This window comes from Polistes fuscatus, unplaced genomic scaffold (genome assembly GCF_010416935.1).
Source record: "Polistes fuscatus isolate 324 unplaced genomic scaffold, CU_Pfus_HIC Scaffold17, whole genome shotgun sequence".
Classification (NCBI taxonomy): domain Eukaryota; kingdom Metazoa; phylum Arthropoda; class Insecta; order Hymenoptera; family Vespidae; genus Polistes; species Polistes fuscatus.
The window spans coordinates 3,727,780-3,747,398 of record NW_025113075.1 but is presented as its reverse complement, the minus strand read 5'-3'; the positions used below and the strand labels follow the sequence as shown (position 1 = coordinate 3,747,398).

Sequence of the window (19,619 nt, the reverse complement as noted above, 5' to 3'; positions counted from 1 at the left end):
CACCTATTTTTTCAAATTTGTAATGGCATGCTATTTGCTGTCAAAATAGAATGGTTTGTTGCATATGTTATGGTTAAAAAAAGAATTAAAAACAAAAAAAATTATTTAAAATTATTGTAAGCAATAAAAAGCATTGGTAAGAATCTTCTCGTTGATTAATAACACACAATTCTGTTTCATTTATGCTTACGATGAACATCCTGGACAAACAAACAAACAGATAAATATTGTTTATTGAGATCATAATTTAAATGTTATCGTTTTAGATAGGTTTGTTAGAAAAAAAGAAAAAAAGAAGAGAATTTCAATGAAAATTACTCAATATCTAGATAAATTTTCTAAAAAGTAATTTTTAAAATGAAACTTCTAAGATAATGATAAATTAATGTAATCTAAAGGAAGTATTATAAAATTAACAACAATATATATTTCAATATCGGATCTCTTAAGAAAAAAGTTTTAAAATATTGAATCTATTAAATGAGGTTTACATTCTGTTCAGTATTCATTATCGTATTCATTTATGGGATATCAAAATCTAGAACTTCATTTTTAAAAGATAAATCATTTATCGAAGGACAGAAAAATATTATTTCGGACAATAAAAGAGAATTTTATTTTGAAGAGGATTTTTATATAAATTCTTTCTTGAATTGTTTATATATATATATAAATTAAACAACGAGTGTATATAAGTTAAATAAAAAAAAAAGGGACAAATTTTGCGTTTGCTTTAACTCGTTGCTCGATGTCTCTTATTAGCGGGACAAAAAAAAATTTGATTTAATTAATTGAATTATAATCTATCGATCAAAATTGATGAGTGCGTTCCTATTATAATGAATGAATAATTTAACTACATAACATTTTTCTTTTTTTTTTCATTATTTTTAATCCTTCGAATATATATAATCTATAAATACCAAATGAAATTTGTTTTAATTGTCGCATGATATTTATTATAACCGATGGTCATGAAAGAACGATACGAATAAAAAGATTACATTAAATTAAATTATAATTTATTACTACGGAGCTCAACGGTTTTATTTAAACACCGACAATGATTCATAACTTAAAATGGAATAAGATTATTCATCTTGTTTATAAGGATTGGTTTTTGCACGAGTTAATTTGTATAAAATAAAAATAGAAAGTGTGTGTTATTAAGATAAGGTAAAGCAGCAGTTTATTATCACGCAATGTTTTTTTTTTTCTTTGAAAAATTTTACCTAATTGGTGATATTAATGCGTTTTTGATGCTTGTTATATTACTTTTTCTCCTTTTTTTTTTTTAATCTTCCATGCACCTGTTCGAGTTTCATTTTTTACAGTCTTTAACAAGAATCAATATATAGTCTACTTAATAATTCTATTATTATTTAATTAATTAATTAATTAATCTCTCGTAGAATAATATATGTTGTATAATTCGAGGATTATGATAAATGCAAAAAATATAAAAGGGATTTTCCTCGCCCGATTCTCGAGATATTATCTTAATTAAAAGAGATTTTAAAAAGATTAGATTAGAATAAACTTATTAGCAAAGATCGTATTTCATATTTTATGCACGCGTGTGCGCGCGTGCGTGTGTGTGTGTGCGGGGCACGCGCATAATTTTCTCACATTCAATTCATTTTGCATGTGTTTTTTTTTTATTTTTCTTATTATTATAAATCGCAAATAATTATTAATTATCTTGTTAATTACTTTTTTTTCTTTTTTGTTTGTTTTTTTTCTTTTTTTTTTTCTTTTTTTTTCATTTAACTATAGCTGCCTAATAAAAAAGTCTTATATTTTTACTGCCGTCATTATTATTAGGAATTCGAATGAAGTTTAACGATCACATATTAAAAAAAGAAAAAAGAAAAGAAGAAAGAAAGAAAAAAAGGAAGAAATATAAATAGATTTTTTGTAAACGTTCATCCAAAAACCGTGTGTGTGTAAAAGCGCGCATTACACCGTTCTCTCTTCCCATTTTTTGTCAACGATTTACATTTACATTTTATTTTTCTATTAATTAAATACTAAAATCGAGATTATATATTTATTAGCTTAACGTTCGTATCGAGAAATATCTTTTTTTTTTTTTTTTTTTTTAGAAGATTTATTTCTTCTTCGATGATTTATAATACACGCGTATATATATATATATTTTTTTTTTTCTCTTTTTCCCCTTTTTCTTTTCTATCTAAGATATACGCAAAAATTCAATAATATTTTAACTAATTACAATAGGAACGAGAACACAAATTCGGAGAGAAAGTAAAACCGTTGGATATTTTTTTTATTTTGCTTCCCTTTTTTTCTCTTTTTTAAAAGAAGAGGAAGTATATTTTAACTCAACAGAAGATAATTTTGTTCGTAGTCAATTTTCTAATAAGATACTTGAAGGAAATTTAATGAATTTTTGGTTAAAACTATTTTTCTAGTTCGGTCCAAGTATTATTAGAGTAATAATTCAATGATACTTTCTTCTTGTATATATTTTTTTTTGTTCAATATTCATTAAAAATTCGTATCGATAAATTTGTCTGTATAACTATTTTCTTCATCTTCTTCTTCTTCTTCTTCATTATTTGTTTTGTTCAAATTTGTACGAACGTTTTTATATCTCATCTTTTTTTTCTTTCTCTCTCTCTCTTTCGCTTTCTTTCTTTTCTTTCGTTCTTTCTTCCTTTCTTAATAAATTTAAAACATAATCCACATTCACACATCTCACATTGCAACGATGATGATGATGATGATAATGATGATGATGATGATAATGATAACGATAATCACAGAATGATGAAAAAACGCTAAATGAAATCGGTGAGATGGATTATTAAGTCTTGTGCAATGGTTGTTTGCGTTGTTGTTCGTTTCGATTTTATTTCGATTCGACGACGATGTTGTTCGAAAATATCAACAATGCAACGACGATAACGAGATGACGACGACGACGACGACGACGACGACGACGACGACGACGACGATGACGACGACGATGATATTTTAACGATGAATTCACGAGGTTGCCCTAAGCTTTTCTAAAGCTGGTACCAAAGATTCTTCGGCTGAAGGTCCACAACATAGACCACATTCACCGTCCCATCTTGCTTTACCACTTGCATGAGACTACGAACATAAGATAAATTGTAATTATAATAACGTAACAACGAATACAAACCTTCAAATATTAAGTTATGTAATATTTTAATATAATCTTTAAATAACAAAATATGTTTAACATGTTAAGCGCCATGCTAATTTCTAAGGACCAATCTTTGCAATTGAAATTTCCATTTATAATGTCGGTCTCTTTGTATATTGACCGTGAAATGAAACATTTTTTATAAGCGACATTGATTTTTATTCGATGAAAACTTTCAGGAAAAGAATGGTAAGTGTTTCATGAAAATTCAATAATCATTCAGCCTCGCTTTTGATCGCTTTGTTCATAGCTTACGCATTACAGATGATCGTACTCTGATTAATGACAAAATATAACACGAACTGAACAGCAAAATAAACTTGGCACTTAACGTGTTATTAAATTAAGAATAGAAAAATGGGAAATAGATTTTGTTACCATGGTGAGATCACGTTTCCATTCTTTATGACAACGTCCATCGCAAAGCGGACAAGGTCGTTGAAGAGAATAACCTCCGCATTCGCTGCAATCCAGTGAAACGTGGTCCTGACTCCAAGAGACCCCGCACCTAAAAAATATAACAAATATATTTGTTAGTTGAAATAAATGGTGATAACGAATAGAAGAAAATGAACGATAGCGAACAAAATATGATATCATTTTATTTTCATCATATAGAAAAAGAATTGTAATACTTGTTTACATGTCTATGCAAACTTATTGTGCAATGTATTTCGATAAATAAGGAAACATTGCTTAATTTGTTATTTTATTATATTTTAATGAGTATCCCATTAAAATAATATTTTTCGAAATACGATTGGTACACAAAACACAATTTTCTAATGGTACTTCATTTTTTTTTCCTCTTGATCATTAATAATCAATTACTCACGTAAAGCATGAGTTCAATTGAGCACGAAGTTCTTCTATAGTTAGAATCGTGTCTTGATATTGCGGATGCGAACCTTGGAGATTGCTATCCACGCTTTCGCATAAACTGTGACAAGAGAGAGAAATGTTGCTTCTGTTGAAAAAAGAAAAAGAAAATTCTTTTATATCTCTTTCTTTTTCTTCTTCTTCTTTGAAGTTTGAACTACATTATCCTTAATCACATGCAGTAAGATATAAAATAATGATTAATTAATGAATTCATTTTAAAATTTACCCATGACGTGACAGACTTTCGGAAGCTGGTTGAACCGAAGTGACAGACATGTTGTTTTGATATGTTGCTGCTACTGTAACATAAAAAAGATGAACACCGTCAAAACTAAACATTTATTCCAATCGACTTGTAAAACAAGAACATGATTCTTGGCAGGGAATTATAGTATGAGGTCATTTATTTAAAAATAAATTACCAACTGTGTGCAAACGACCTGATTTTCTCAACACACATACATACACACACGTATACTTATACATTCAATCAAATCTAATCAACAAAAGTTGTATAAAAGTATGAAATTTGAAAAAGTCCGCCATTTTCACCATTGCTTCCGATTGGCTACTTCCCACCTCCACTCTACAACTTTTGAGGTTATTTATTTAAAAATAAATTACCAACTGTGTGCAGCGATCTGATTTTCTCAACACACATACATACACGCACGTATACTTATAAATTCAATCAAATCTAATCAACAAAAGTTGTATTAAAAATTAAATTTGAAAAAGTCCGCCATTTTCGCCATCGCTTCCGATTGGCTATTTCCCACCCCCACTCCACAACTTTTTAAATTTAAATCTCTCACAAATCTCTCACAATCAGACTTTTTTTTTCTCACAATGCGAAAAAGAAAACAATGGGGGATTATTGTTTCAAACGACTTATAATAATACTTGTTATTAAAACGATTAGGATCGTAAGACGCAATTTAATCCATATACGTAATAATCTTATGCAACGAATTTATTTTTCTGAACGAAGAAAAGAAGAAGAAGAAGGAGGAGAAGGGAAAGATACACGACACGATGATGTGTGACGAGAGGGTCAACGACGTAAAATACGTAAGCGTTATCATCGATAAAACAAGGAAAGAACCACGATGACGTACTTCTGACGCGTGTGTCAACTCTCATATGTTTCTTCTAATATTCAGCTGAAAATAGCGACTATAAGAAAAAGAAAGAAGAAAGATGACCTATAAACATATAGGGTGGGAAAAGAAACTTACGTCTTTTCTCTAATATTAGCAAATCATTGAAAATAAGTTTGATTCTACGAAGTTTACCGTCAATGAAACCTAGTTAATTCTAAGAATGATTTTATTTATAAGAAAATTACGAACAGTTTAAATTTAGTTTCATAAATTGCATCTAATACGTAAATTATAAGAGTCATATATAATATGTGACAAATAAACCATTTTATTTTTATAACAAGAAATATTCAATATTTTATTAGATAATCTCGTTGTTAAAATGAATTATCATAATTAGTATTCGATATTAAATAACTTTCAATTACATTTTATCCTCAAAATGTTTTCTAATAATAAATAAATCAAATAATAATACTTATTATTAACGGTAATCATTTGTAAAATTAATTAACGAAATGTGATAGAATGGCAAGCTTTATCGATAATGAAAAAAACAAAACAAAACAAAACAACAGACGATTAATTTGAAGAATTCAAGAGAAATAAAATAAATTAAAATAAAATAAAAAAACACACAGAAACACGGTCGGTAAAGAAGAACAATTACCACAATTTCGTATGATAAAAAGAGAGAATTCAAAAATACACGTGTTGGTAGTACGTTTATGTAAGTTTATGTAAGAACGTAATTATGTAGTTTGTAAGTTTATAATTCCTGTATCACGTAATACACACATACACATACGTGTATATATATATATATGATCGATTGAAACGAATTTACAAACTCTTTGCATGCAATAATCAGAAAAATTGTCACAAGATAGTACTGTTGCCATTCATCACAAAAGATATATAGATAGAATATAATCAAACGTGTGCCTGGTACGAATGAGAACCGGTCGATCAATCTTTTTTTTTTATTGTCCTCGTGTAAATCACGTGATTTTGTAAACACAACATCGAAGAATTCATATAATTCGGGAAAAAAATCTATGATTAATAATCATTTTCATTGAATTTTATCTTTCAACACACACACCTCCTTCTTGGATTTTATTATAATTAATGTATTATACACGTACATGTGTCTGATTTATGAATATGTTATGTGTATGTGCACATTACGTATAATGAATAATTGAAAGTAAAAAAAAAAAAAAAAAAAATGGTAAAAAAAGAAAAAGAAAATAGAAAGGTCGAATACGTAATATTAGTCCAGTCAACGCGGGCCTTTTCCTCCATGTCTCAGGAAAGAGGGTAAGAACTTGATATAAGGGTAAATAGACGACGCTGAATCGAATGGTGCTAATTTTTTTGCGGTAAGAAGTGCCGTTTTTGAGTAAAAGGGTAAAAAAGGATAAAAATTAGTAAAAAATGGCTTTATCTTAGAATCTAGGCATTTAATCGAAAAAAGTTTCAAACAAAAGTTGTAGAGAATTAAAATATACATAAAAAATGTTCTATGAGTTATCTTCGTATTTTCAAAAATAAGCGAATAGAATTGGATTGAAGATGGGAAAATAATTGTAAGAGTGGGGAAGCAAGTCCCGCCTCTCAGTCGGCTTTTACACGCGAGCGGGCTAGTGTGCGTGCGAGCGTCCGTGTGCACTAATACACAAACGAAGGATCTTCGGCAATCTTCGGGACTCTCGGTCTTGAATGAAAGTGCGAGTGAGAGAACAAACCAATATTTCTCTCTTTTTATTTATCATGCGATAACGAGTATTATTGTCCTTGGCCATCGATTGTTGAGCGTTCTGATATTTCTCTTTTTATATTTTTTCTTTCGGTAGCAAGAATTTTACGTCTTGGCCATCGAGCGTCGAGCGTTTTGTATACGAGTGCGAGTGAGAAAGAAAACCGATATTTCTCTCTTTCTATTTTTTCACTCGGTAGCCAGAATTTTACGTTTGGCCATCGAGCGTCGAGCGTTTTGTATATCTATATATATCGGCGTATAAGCGCGGCATTTTTAAATCGAATCTTGATGCTTATGGCACGCCGTTTCTTTATTTATTGTCAAAAATAATGAACCTTGAGTAAAAAAAAATAATTCATTTTAGCAGAAACTATTATTATTTAGTTGAGAGTAAAAATAATGAATTAATTTTGTGTCTCGCCATAAAATTAATTAGAATAATTAATTGATATAAATTCTTTGCCTCACAAAAATTTATTTGTATATCAAATTGAATACGTATTCTCTTTAAGACGAAATTAAAAATTTAAATATTTTTCCTATTAAATTATGTATTTTATAAAATTTTAAATTACTGACTTTTTGTCTCGTAAAAATTTATTAGTGTATCAAATTAAATACATATTTGAAAAAGAAGAATTTTATATCCACACATAAAATTAATTCAAGATATATATGAAAGGATATTCTAAAAACGTGGAACTTATTTTTTGTCTATACATAATTTTAATTCATTTTTATTATGTTATAAGAAAACAGTAATGCATTCTGATTCATCTTCGAAGTCTGAAGAATTGTACGAAAAAAATTGAGCAATTATCGAGTGGTGCGTTAGCCTAAGTAGTAACGTCTTCGCTTCTCGCGCTGGGTATTAACGTTCGATTCTTCGTGGGGGAATTATTTTTTTTATAAGTTTTTCTATCCTTAGGTTATATAAATTATTTTTACATTTCCTAATTTCTAATTATATATAGAAAAAAAATTAAAATTATTACAAAAAAATTAAAAGCAATAAATTTTTTTACATCCTGCACAAATAAAGGAAGTTTATTACTTAAATTACAAATTCATCCTGTAAATATCATCCTAAAAAATGTATCGTTTCGGCACGTTAAAAATTAATTTTTGTTATTTATTGGATATTATTTTATTTATAATTGGTAATTTTATTACTCGCGTAATAATGTTGATTTCTTAATAAAATTTATATCGTTAGTGCAAAATTTGAAAAAAATCTGAGGTGAGACTCACTGATTCTCGTCTCCTTGTTAAGGATAGAAAAACTTATAAAAAAAATAATTCCCCCACGAAGAATCGAACGTTAATACCCAGCGCGAGAAGCGAAGACGTTACTACTTAGGCTAACGCACCACTCGATAATTGCTCAATTTTTTTCGTACAATTCTTCAGACTTCGAAGATGAATCAGAATGCATTACTGTTTTCTTATAACATAATAAAAATGAATTAAAATTATGTATAGACAAAAAATAAGTTCCACGTTTTTAGAATATCCTTTCATATATATCTTGAATTAATTTTATGTGTGGATATAAAATTCTTCTTTTTCAAATATGTATTTAATTTGATACACTAATAAATTTTTACGAGACAAAAAGTCAGTAATTTAAAATTTTATAAAATACATAATTTAATAGGAAAAATATTTAAATTTTAATTTCGTCTTAAAGAGAATACGTATTCAATTTGATATACAAATAAATTTTTGTGAGGCAACGAATTTATATCAATTAATTATTCTAATTAATTTTATGGCGAGACACAAAATTAATTCATTATTTTTACTCTCAACTAAATAATAATAGTTTCTGTTAAAACGAATTATTTTTTTTTTTTCAAGGTTCATTATTTTTCGCAATAAATAAAGAAACGGCGTGCCATAAGCATCAAGATTCGATTTAAAAATGCCGCGCTTATACGCCGATATATATAGATATACAAAACGCTCGACGCACGATGGCCAAGACGTAAAATTCTGGCTACCGAGTGAAAAAATATAAAAAGAGAAATATCAGAACGCTCAACAATCGATGGCCAAGGACAATAATACTCGTTATCGCATGATAAATAAAAAGAGAGAAATATTGGTTTGTTCTCTCACTCGCACTTTCATTCAAGACCGAGAGTCCCGAAGATTGCCGAAGATCCTTCGTTTGTGTATTAGTGCACACGGACGCTCGCACGCACACTAGCCCGCTCGCGTGTAAAAGCCGACTGAGAGGCGGGACTTGCTTCCCCACTCTTACAATTATTTTCCCATCTTCAATCCAATTCTATTCGCTTATTTTTGAAAATACGAAGATAACTCATAGAACATTTTTTATGTATATTTTAATTCTCTACAACTTTTGTTTGAAACTTTTTTCGATTAAATGCCTAGATTCTAAGATAAAGCCATTTTTTACTAATTTTTATCCTTTTTTACCCTTTTACTCAAAAACGGCACTTCTTACCGCAAAAAAATTAGCACCATTCGATTCAGCGTCGTCTATTTACCCTTATATCAAGTTCTTACCCTCTTTCCTGAGACATGGAGGAAAAGGCCCGCGTTGACTGGACTATATAATGTGAAGTTATGACAACGATCATTTGTTATCTTTAATTGTGATCAATGCATAACGGTGATTTATGTTAACAAAACAGTTCGATGAAGAATAAGGGAGTCAGAGGAGGGGAAAAGAAGAGTAGGGAGGGGAAGGATTTGAACGTCAAATCAGGAAACGGGAGGACCAAGCTGAAGTTGGCTGTGATATATAATACGAGTCCTAGAGTATTGATCGAATCATCTAGAGTAGTGGAAATGCGTCGTTAATGAGAATAATTATGCGACTAAAAAATGACAAACATTTATTCATTGACAGAGAGTTTAATCGGATTTATTGTTAATGACGTCAATTATTTTTTGTTCACGTTAACGAAGATATATGTTGTATAATGAAGGAAGGAAGACAAAGAAGGATAGAGAGAAAAGGGGGACGAGGAGATAGAGAGAAAGAAAAGAAAAAAAAAAAGTCAAGAGGGACGAAGGCTACCACCACCGAGGTGAAAGCAAACGAAAATGGCGTCCTTCGAGAGTAGTATCGTTCTCACGACGACGATACAACGACAACTTCAACATGAAATGGTTCTTGCAAATCCAACTTTCTAATTCTCTCTTTCTCTCTCTCTTTCTCTTATGTACACATAGCAACACCTATATAAACGTTTAATTAATATTATAACTAATATCTACGCGCATTAATAATAATAAAAATAAAATAAAATATCTTAAAACCTTTTTTCTTTCATCTAACAATAAAAAGAAAAAATAAATATTTTCCAATAAAATATATATATATATATATATATATATATATAAATAAAAAATAAACTTACACGTATAAGATAAATATTCCTTAGAAAAACGTTGAATAATAACAAAGGCAGTTAACTTAATTCCAAGATAAAATACAATTCCGGGAAGGAAGCGGAGACTGCTACTGCAACTGTTGTTTTGGAGTTCGTGGAATTCCAAGTTGCACGCGAGAAAAGATTTACGGTTAGAGAGAGAATATATTATTCTCGAAATTCAAATCGTACGAACGTAGTGAAAACTAAAGATTTTAAGATCCGTGTACGCGTTTCGAGACGTTCGAGAGTCGACTGAAATCCGACGATTACTCGGAGTACTTTTATAACCTGCGATGTGTACATCGGGTGAGATTGTAGGGGAAGAGAGAGGAAAGTGTGGGTAGAATAAAAGAGCACGAGGAGTGGGGGAAACCGAATGGAAAGAAGGCTGCTTGCCGTTCAAGTGGGCCGACACACTGCTATCGTGGGTTGGTGGTGGGGGGGGAAGAAAAAGAGGAATGGAGAGAAGGAAATCGCGGGGACTACCCTCTCCCTACCCCCACCCACCTATCCAATCACCCGTCTCCAGTACCGTCCCTTCGCTCCAACGCGCCCCTCGCTTCCCTATTTTTCTTTTTCTTATTTTTTTTTTCTTCTCTTCTTTTCTTCTTCTTTTATTTATTCTTTTGACTCGCGTATACCCAACCTGCACGAATAGAAGGAGAAACACGCGCATTGTTTCCATTTTACATGTAATTTATATACTAAATGCTTCGTTTCTCATTCTTCTCATATTTCCTGTTAGAATTTATCCTCCCGTCGGTTTATTCATCATTACGATGGCAGAATAAACTGGATCGATCGAGAAATTAATTATATTATCGCGACACATTAAAAAGAAATAAGAAGTAGAGATGAGTTTAAACTCGTAGCAGTCGTTTTTACATCGTTCGATGTCCTACCAAGAGATCTCGCTGTGTCGATTGGTCAAAGGTTTCATCTTCTTGGCATATATGTATCAAGATGATGATATATTAATAATTTAGAATCATACCATTCTCAGATAGTTTACTTAGTCATTTATATATTTTAATTTTATTTTTATTTTTTTATTTTTTTTTTCTTTTTTTTATTTTTTTCCTCGGTTAATCAGTTACACATTTTAAATAAGACGCCGACGATAATTTCATTAAATTCGTATTAAAGCTATCATCATTCTCTCGTTCTCTCGTCGAGTCTCAAATTTCGATGTATTTATATAAATAGTTCTCTTCTCTTTTTATTTTTATTTTTATTTCATTCTTATTTTTTTATTTTTTTATTTTTCATGCACATAAACGTGTGTTATTTTTTTTTTTTTTGGAATGGATCATTATATCAAAACGTGAAAGGAGAAATCTCGTGTTTACGATCTGTACAAATATGTGTAGTTCGTACGTATTCTTATGAAAATGAAGCTTAAAAGGATGATATTTTTTTCGTTTAGAAATATCGTGTTTTTTTTTTCTTTCCATGCTTTTTCTTAGAAACTGCGTTATACATAAATACGAGTATCCAAAAATACTAGGAATATCTTTATTTTCCCAGATATTTCTTCCCGATTGAGAGAATCTCTTTTTCTATTCATTGAGGAAGTTTTGTATGACATTTTCTTGTTAAAGGCGTCGAGTAAAGTCACAAGTTACATGAATCGAATGCCTTAGAAAGATCGTAGGTGAATTTGTTATGCTGATTAATACCGTTTATTACACCTACCCAACATTCATAAGAACTTTTCAACGCGATGACTGTACGTAAAAAGCTCATATCTTTTTTTGCGATTCAAGAAAACTCAAATCATCTCATCTCCATTATGATAAATTATTTATAATAGGAATTATTTATAATAGATCTTACTATGGATCATTTCAATTGATTTTACGCATTTGTTTTTTTTTCATTTGTCGATAAATTCTTTAATGAAAGGAGTGATCTATCAATTACAGAAAAAAAGAAAAAGAAAATCGGTATATTAGCTTCATCGATTTTAATTTTTATCTAATTTTTTTGATTGGTCTATTAATTTCTTTTAAAATACAAATCGACCAATCGGAAATACACAAATCAAAATTGATATATTATTTCATCGATTTTAATTTTTATTTAATTTTTTTGATTGGTCCATTAATTTCTTTTAAAATACAAACCGACCAATCGGAAATAGACAAATCAAAATTGATATATTATTTCATCGATTTTAATTTTTATTTAATTTTTTTGATTGGTCCATTAATTTCTTTTAAAATACAAACCGACCAATCGGAAGTAGACATATATAAAAATAGATATATTATATTATTGAATTTATTTTTTACCAAAATTTTTAATTGGTCCATTAATTTCTTTTAAAATACAAACCGACCAATCGGAAGTAGACAAATAAAAATTAATATATTATATTATTGAATTTATTTTTTACCCAAATTTTTAATTGGTCTATTAATAATCTTTCAAAATACAAACCGACCAATCGGAAGTATAGACAAATAAAAATTAATATATTATTTTATTGAATTTATTTTTTACCAAAATTTTTGATTGGTCTATTAATAATCTTTCAGAATACATAATTAACCAATCGGAAATAAAGTGAAAAACAAAGTAAGGTTAACCATTAATTATCGACATTTAGAAAATATTCAAAGATTACGAAGTATTCGGATGAATGAATACAGATTAATGAGATAATTATATAGTTAAGAAATTGAATGATTAACATAAAACTGAAAATTGGATTTGCCATAGAGTTTTTTTTTTTATGCGTATTATTAAATATTTAATTATACAACGATGAAACTATTTCATGATTTAATTTGCTAAAGAATGCATATTTTTTAGCACTAATTGTAAGTGCCATATATTCAACCATGCATATACACAATGTTACTGCTGCACTCGTGATCACCTGCGTCAAGATAAGACAAATACTCGTATTTGCGTGAAAAAGACGTTTGCTCACGTGAGAATAGCTTATTTTCTTTTCTTTCGTTAGAGAGAGAGAGAGAGAGAGAGAGAGAAAAAAGAAAGAGATCAGATCAGACATTAGTCAAATCCCAAGCTCAGTCAATATTATCCTATACTTCTTTTGAATTATTTCTAAATTCGTTTAAAGATTATTATCATCCTATAATATAAAAAACAAAAAATTAAAAATAAAAAAAATGAAATATAAAGGAGGGAGGAAAAAATGTATTTTTCTTGTAAATTAAAGCGATGATTTTTATCAAAGCCCAACAACAAACCCGTTGCCCAACAGCTATTTAGCTTTAGCTAGCTATTCTCTACTCTCTCAACGCGGTCTTTTTAAACGAAACCAGTTTAAACTGGTCTCCTTTTAAAAGAATCGAATCGAGTTTGCGATGTTAATCGATTGGATCGAAAGACACGATCTTTGAAAGAATCGAAATGATAAAAATCATTGAAATAACAGGACTTCTATTTCCCTTTCTTTCTTTTTCTTTTTCCGTGTTATCATTTTTAGGTTAGGTATGTACTTCCCTATACTTAACCTACGCAAAATACACCTACGTATCTATCAGAATACAAATGAACCTGTAGATTATATCTTACAGGTTTTAATTCACACTTATGTGTCTGTATATAACGTAAAGATATAAATGTAAAGATAAATGTAAAGATAAATGTACAGGTAAAAAGATATGTGATATCTGTTGGAATATCTGTTAACGATAAGATGGAAGCTTTCGTCAGCTTGGAAAAACCATAAGAAACAAACATTTTATTTGTAATACTTCATTCGTCGAATCGTTAGAAAATCGTTACTATTTAAACTACAGAAATGTCCAATCTTGTCTTTCAAGAGGGGGACACTTGACTAAAGAAGAGAATTCCAAGAGGAAAGAAGGGATGGTGTTTTTTGCCAATCTCAACCCCTTCCTTCCTTCCTTCCTTCCTTCCTATGAATGCTCCTTGCCAAGCAACATTCCAAGGCTCGGGCAAGAACCTTTGCAATCGGCTTTTCTCGAAGGTTATTTTCTTTTTCTACCTTTCCTTTCTTTTTTTATTATTTTTGTCCCCCCTTTCTTTTTTTTCAAGTTATACTTTTCTTTCTTCTTTTTATTATTTAGTCTTTAAAGAAACGGGAAAGAATTTTTCCATTGATAAATGTTGACAATTTCCATCGTTTCCGATGAACGATTCGTAGAAAATTAAATAAAAAGAATAACAAAAAATTTAATACTTTTAAACATAAGTTTAACAATAAGTACAAAGTCAAAGCTATTTCGTTCGATCGTTATTAAAACAAAACGAGACGTCCTTTTTTTTTCTTTTCTTCTTATTTTCTCAACGAATTTTCCGCGAACAAATAATTTATGATAATTTAACGCGCACATCTATCGACGTATACTCGCAAAATTAAATAATATTGTACAAAGTACGCACAAAAGATTGACGTCACGACTAACATTAATAAGTAATAAATGTAAAATGGAAGGAAGGAAGGAAGGAAGGTAAGGAAAGGAAAATTTTTCTATTAATATGTTTGTGAAATAATTAAACAATCGATTAATGTATTATACATATAAATATAAACGGATTTCAACACAAATATTTTATCTATTTTAATAACTTTTTTTCCTTATAGGTTATGGTCTAATCGATTCCATCATTAAAAACCCATTTTCCCAAATTGAAATTTTATCCTCGTAAAAAATCAAACTTTTCGAGATAAGAACTAAGAGACAACAATGTTAGTTGTTTAATATAAAAATGAAAACAACAAAAGGAACGCGAATGACGAAATAAAAATATGCGCAAAAAAATGATTATTTTCATGAATTGAATAGATATATACGTATAATCATAAGAAACATCATCCTTCGAGCAAAGTCATGGATGTTGTGTTACATCAGAATATTTTTGTCGCGTAGTTAGCTAGCAAAGTCGTCGTACGATCAGCCAACAGAGAGCCAATAAGCCGAGACCTTGAGAACCTTTTTCCTCTTCTCGCAACCGAGGCAACTTGATTAAAGTTTATTGGACTAATGAGGACCGATAACAGAACTCGGCTGAGCATAAACTAAAGTGGGAAAAAGATAGACGGAAACATACCGAACGGACGGACAGACAGACAGATAGACAGAGATGAAGATAGAGACACATTATTACCACGTGACTACCTAGTGTCATTGGACTTTTCTCATTTGTTTACAAATATAACCAATGATTTGCATCCGCGAATGACAAATGCGAATATTTCGTGTTTTAAATCAAAATCAACCAATCAAATCGCACGGTGTAATAGTAGAAAGGATTCGATTATCGATCGTTAACGTTCCTAACCTATAATTATTCTCCTTTAGAGATACTGAAGAGTTTGACCTTTAAAAAGATTCTTTCAACTAACTCGTAGCAACGAGAGGAAGAACTTTGACCAGAGAAAAGAGAAGACTAATACTCTTTCTCTCGTCTGATTGAAAATTTATTAATAATTCTATCAAAGTCCACCGACGACGATCCCTTTAAACGTTTGAATGCTTCTATTTTTTTTTATTCCTCTCTCTCTCTTTTTACCGCCTACTTTAATTATCCTATCGTAAAAGGTAAAAAAAATTCGAATAAGGAAACCGATAGGTTAAAGTTCATGTTAAATAATATTTCTTTCCTTTTTTCTTTCTTTCCTTAATTTTTTTCTTTCCTTAATAACTCGGGGTTTTTTTCCTAAACGAGATCGTGGAAAATCGTGGAGAGGGGGGAAATAGTTCGATAATCAAATATTTCGTTATTTAATTCGATACAAATGACTCTATGAAGATTATTCACACATGTGTGTTTGTGAATTGAAGAACGATAATTATGAGCGAAATCGATCATGTGTGAAGAGGTCAAAGAGCTTGCACGTGTCGACCGTATGATCGCATGTTTCAAAGCTCGTAAAGTTCCATTCAGGTTGTGACCCCTGATGACGAGAAGGTTAGGCTATCGTTCACTTCCTTCGTTTAAGGAAATTGCCTCTGTTCCCCTTTTTGCTCGTACGTCTCTAGAATATTGCAATGTAGTAGACTCGTAGACGACGACAACGACGACGACAAATACGAGGACAATGCAACGACGACAACGGTCAGATCAAAATAGAACTTGGATTTCCTTGGATGACCCCTAAACGAATTGTCTTATATGTTAAATTTAAAATTAGCTTACAAATCAAAATAAATGACAAAGAAATACATATTTCTTTTTTTTCTCTCTCTCTCTCTCTCTTTTTTTTTTTTGTTTTCTTTTTCTCTCAGTCGGTAATGCAGTTATCATATGTAAACTTAACGCGTTACTTTTGAATTATTCGATGACAAGATAAAAGATTGATATATTTACTGCCAAATGCATCTTCGGATGATGCGTTTAATCTTGAAGAAAACAGACAAGGAAAAAAATGGAGGCTCGTCAAATGATTACACTTAATTACTTTCCCGATTGGAGGAAATAATAAAATAAAAAGAAACAAAAAAAAAAAAGAAAGAAAGAAAGGAAAAGAAAATAATAAAATGAAATTATTATCTCGTGAATTTCTATTATAAAATAAATGACATAAGCCATAGAACAAGTTAAGAGGTCATAATACTTTAGCAATGCACATATGTGGGGGGTCCTCGATAAACTTTCCGACCTGTATCAACGGAAAATTACGTTTATTCTCTTTTGGTTTCTTATCTCTTACAGATGATGACATCAAATGAATAATGAAAAATATTCCATATCTTATAAAATACTTTCTTTTTTTTTTTTCTTTTTCCATCCGAGCTAATAACTTAATTATTATTATTATTATTATTATATTTTTTTTCCCATAAGAATATAGTTCAAAGATATCGTCTTCTATATTTCAATACTTCAAATTGCGTTATTAATAGAAATCGTAGGGTTAATAAACTTTTGAATGATCGATCGAACGATACACGTAATACCATCTAGCGTCAAGTATTGAAACTATATCGTCGGTAAAAAAGATATCCAACTTTATCAATTACCCCGTCGATAATATAAAACATAAGTTATACAATTTCAATTTAAATAATAGTTGATCCAACGTAACGAGATATCCAAGTCCCTCGATAAAATATCAGTTAACAAATCGGCAATTCGATAGGTCTGATGAGTTGTCTTTCATCTAAAAATATATATATATCAGTAAGAAAATTATAGACTGTCATATACGTATTTACATGTTATTCGAGACAGCTCATATCTCGCCTTTATTCTCTTATTAGTATCGAGTTCTTCTTTAGAAAAATGCTTACGAAAGGATTTTCTTCTTTTATAAATATTTAAAACTTCATGGTGATCTCACTTCAATCTTCTTAACCGATTAATACTGGTCCTGTTTATTTTTCTCCTTAAACTTTTTCCAAGAAGTAAATATTTACGAAATTGTATTATCAAATCAATACTCAACCCTCTAATAATCGTTTTTTACATCAAGCAGGGAATACTGTGCATATATTCTATCCCCTCGCCCACAAGAAAACTATTATTATTTAAAAAAAAAAAAAGAATAAAAATATCGATCGGTAAGGTAGAATTCTACGTTAACCACGGAGAAAGAAAATGAAGAAGAAGAAGAAGAAAAAATTGATGTATTATTTAAGGAAGAAACTGTAACGTGATCGACAAGGTTGAATCGTGTTCGGGAAGTTAAAAAAAAAACGTCAAGGAAACCTTTTAGAAAGTTTCGACGCAATAATATTCATAAATGAGAAACATACGGGGGAAGAAGAACGTATTGTACTCACGTTTGTCGACTCCGAAGGTAATGTCGGTGAAGTGCATGCTACGAAGGACAGTTTGTGCTACGACAATATGATGGGCAGCAACCTTTGGAGCAAAGTCCGGGTCGTCGGCATCGAAGGACACGTTCTCTTCGAATTCAGTCATCGTTCCTTCAGTCATCCTTCTTATTTCTAAGATCTATAGATCTTTCCTAATCGACGACTCGACGATGCTGCTGCTCCTTCCTTTTCCTTCCTCGTCGTCGTGTCCTAAATATAAGAAAGAAAGAAAGAGCAAAACATATTTGTATATATTTTTCCTTGACCTTGAATTTAACGAGTTTTGCGATTCTTTGTCGGGACGATAGGATTTTTCTATTTTTTTTTTTTTTTTTTTATTATCCATCCATCCTCTCCTCTTCCTTTCCCCCTCCCCCCCCTCCACCCCCACGCCGCTCTCCTCACCTACTTCCACCTGTGCGAACGTTTGCATTTTATTTTTATTTTACTTTTCGCATGACAAAATCGTATTCCCCATTTATATGGAAATTATGTATGTATGCATGCTTTCATTGAGACACCTGACTTCTTCTTCTTTTTTTTTTCTTTCTTTCTTTTTATTCTTTATATTTACACACGTTTAATATTATAATGACACGAGGTCGCGGTCTGCTTACCGATGCGGAAGTTGCTATTTTATTATTCAAGACCAATCATACTCTCTCTCTTTCTTAGTTAGAATTCTTCCGTATTACTTAACGTACCTGATTTAATCGTATCGCCTTGACATCCCTTACCCCAAAACTTTATTAATTGTATGTTAAAGGATACTGCATAAATGCAGTATTTTAATGCAGTAAGACAAAAAACAGATTTTTCAAAAGAATTATCCACGTGGTCGAAATCTTGCGTGTTTTTCTTATTCTTCTTTCTTTTTTTTTTATATTTTAAATGTTGCGAAAAAAAATTGCGAAAAAAAATTGCGAAAAAAAATTGCGAAAAAAAATTGCGAAAAAAAAAAAATAAAAATAAAAACCAGAGTATAATAATAAATATATTCGCTTAATTACATATATCAAAATATAAATAATTGATGTGTGTTACTTCTTTCGTCTCGTATATTTATTTATTTTAATTATTATTAAATTTGTTAGTTCGATTTAAAATTAAAATTTGGTATTTAAAAAAAAGAAAAAAAAAAAAAAAGATTCAAATAGTAATAAAATAATTACTTATCATTCGTAGAAAGACATCGACTTCTTCGGAAGAGACACCGCACCTCTCGACGAACTGCGCAGTTATGGCGGTTCGGCGCCAATTCTCGAATATTCGAACACGATTACTGCGCATGCGCAGTAATTTTGCATTTTTTTTTTTTAAATTTAACACTAACACCTTATTACGGTGAGATTTTCACATACAATACATCTATTTCCTATTGTTGTGGATTACTTGCAAAAATATTGGAATTATATATATATATTCATTCCTATAAATTTTATAATAGAAATAATTCATCGGTTTCTATTCTACATTGTATATATTTTTCCTTGTCGA

General features: G+C 30.1%; 2 protein-coding genes and 1 long non-coding RNA gene across 9 annotated transcripts in view; 1 reads left to right on the top strand and 2 right to left on the bottom strand.

The window, feature by feature from the left end:
• The window catches only part of LOC122515069 (fasciclin-1), a 763,302-nt gene that overhangs the window by 369,059 nt on the left and 374,624 nt on the right, over window positions 1–19,619 (top strand). The window lies entirely within an intron of this gene.
• Window positions 2,187–19,384, bottom strand: LOC122515087 (protein pinocchio). Its single transcript, XM_043632273.1, has 6 exons — window positions 19,295–19,384; window positions 18,087–18,332; window positions 4,308–4,380; window positions 4,035–4,166; window positions 3,578–3,707; window positions 2,187–3,123 (listed from the first exon to the last, which is right to left on the bottom strand). The coding sequence occupies exons 2-6, from the start codon at window positions 18,241–18,243 to the stop codon at window positions 3,013–3,015; spliced, it is 603 nt and encodes a 200-aa protein (XP_043488208.1). The 5' UTR covers window positions 18,244–18,332; window positions 19,295–19,384; the 3' UTR covers window positions 2,187–3,012.
• LOC122515095 lies at window positions 16,969–17,810 on the bottom strand. Its single transcript, XR_006303207.1, has 2 exons — window positions 17,520–17,810; window positions 16,969–17,464 (listed from the first exon to the last, which is right to left on the bottom strand). It is a non-coding gene; the product is annotated as an uncharacterized LOC122515095 (long non-coding RNA).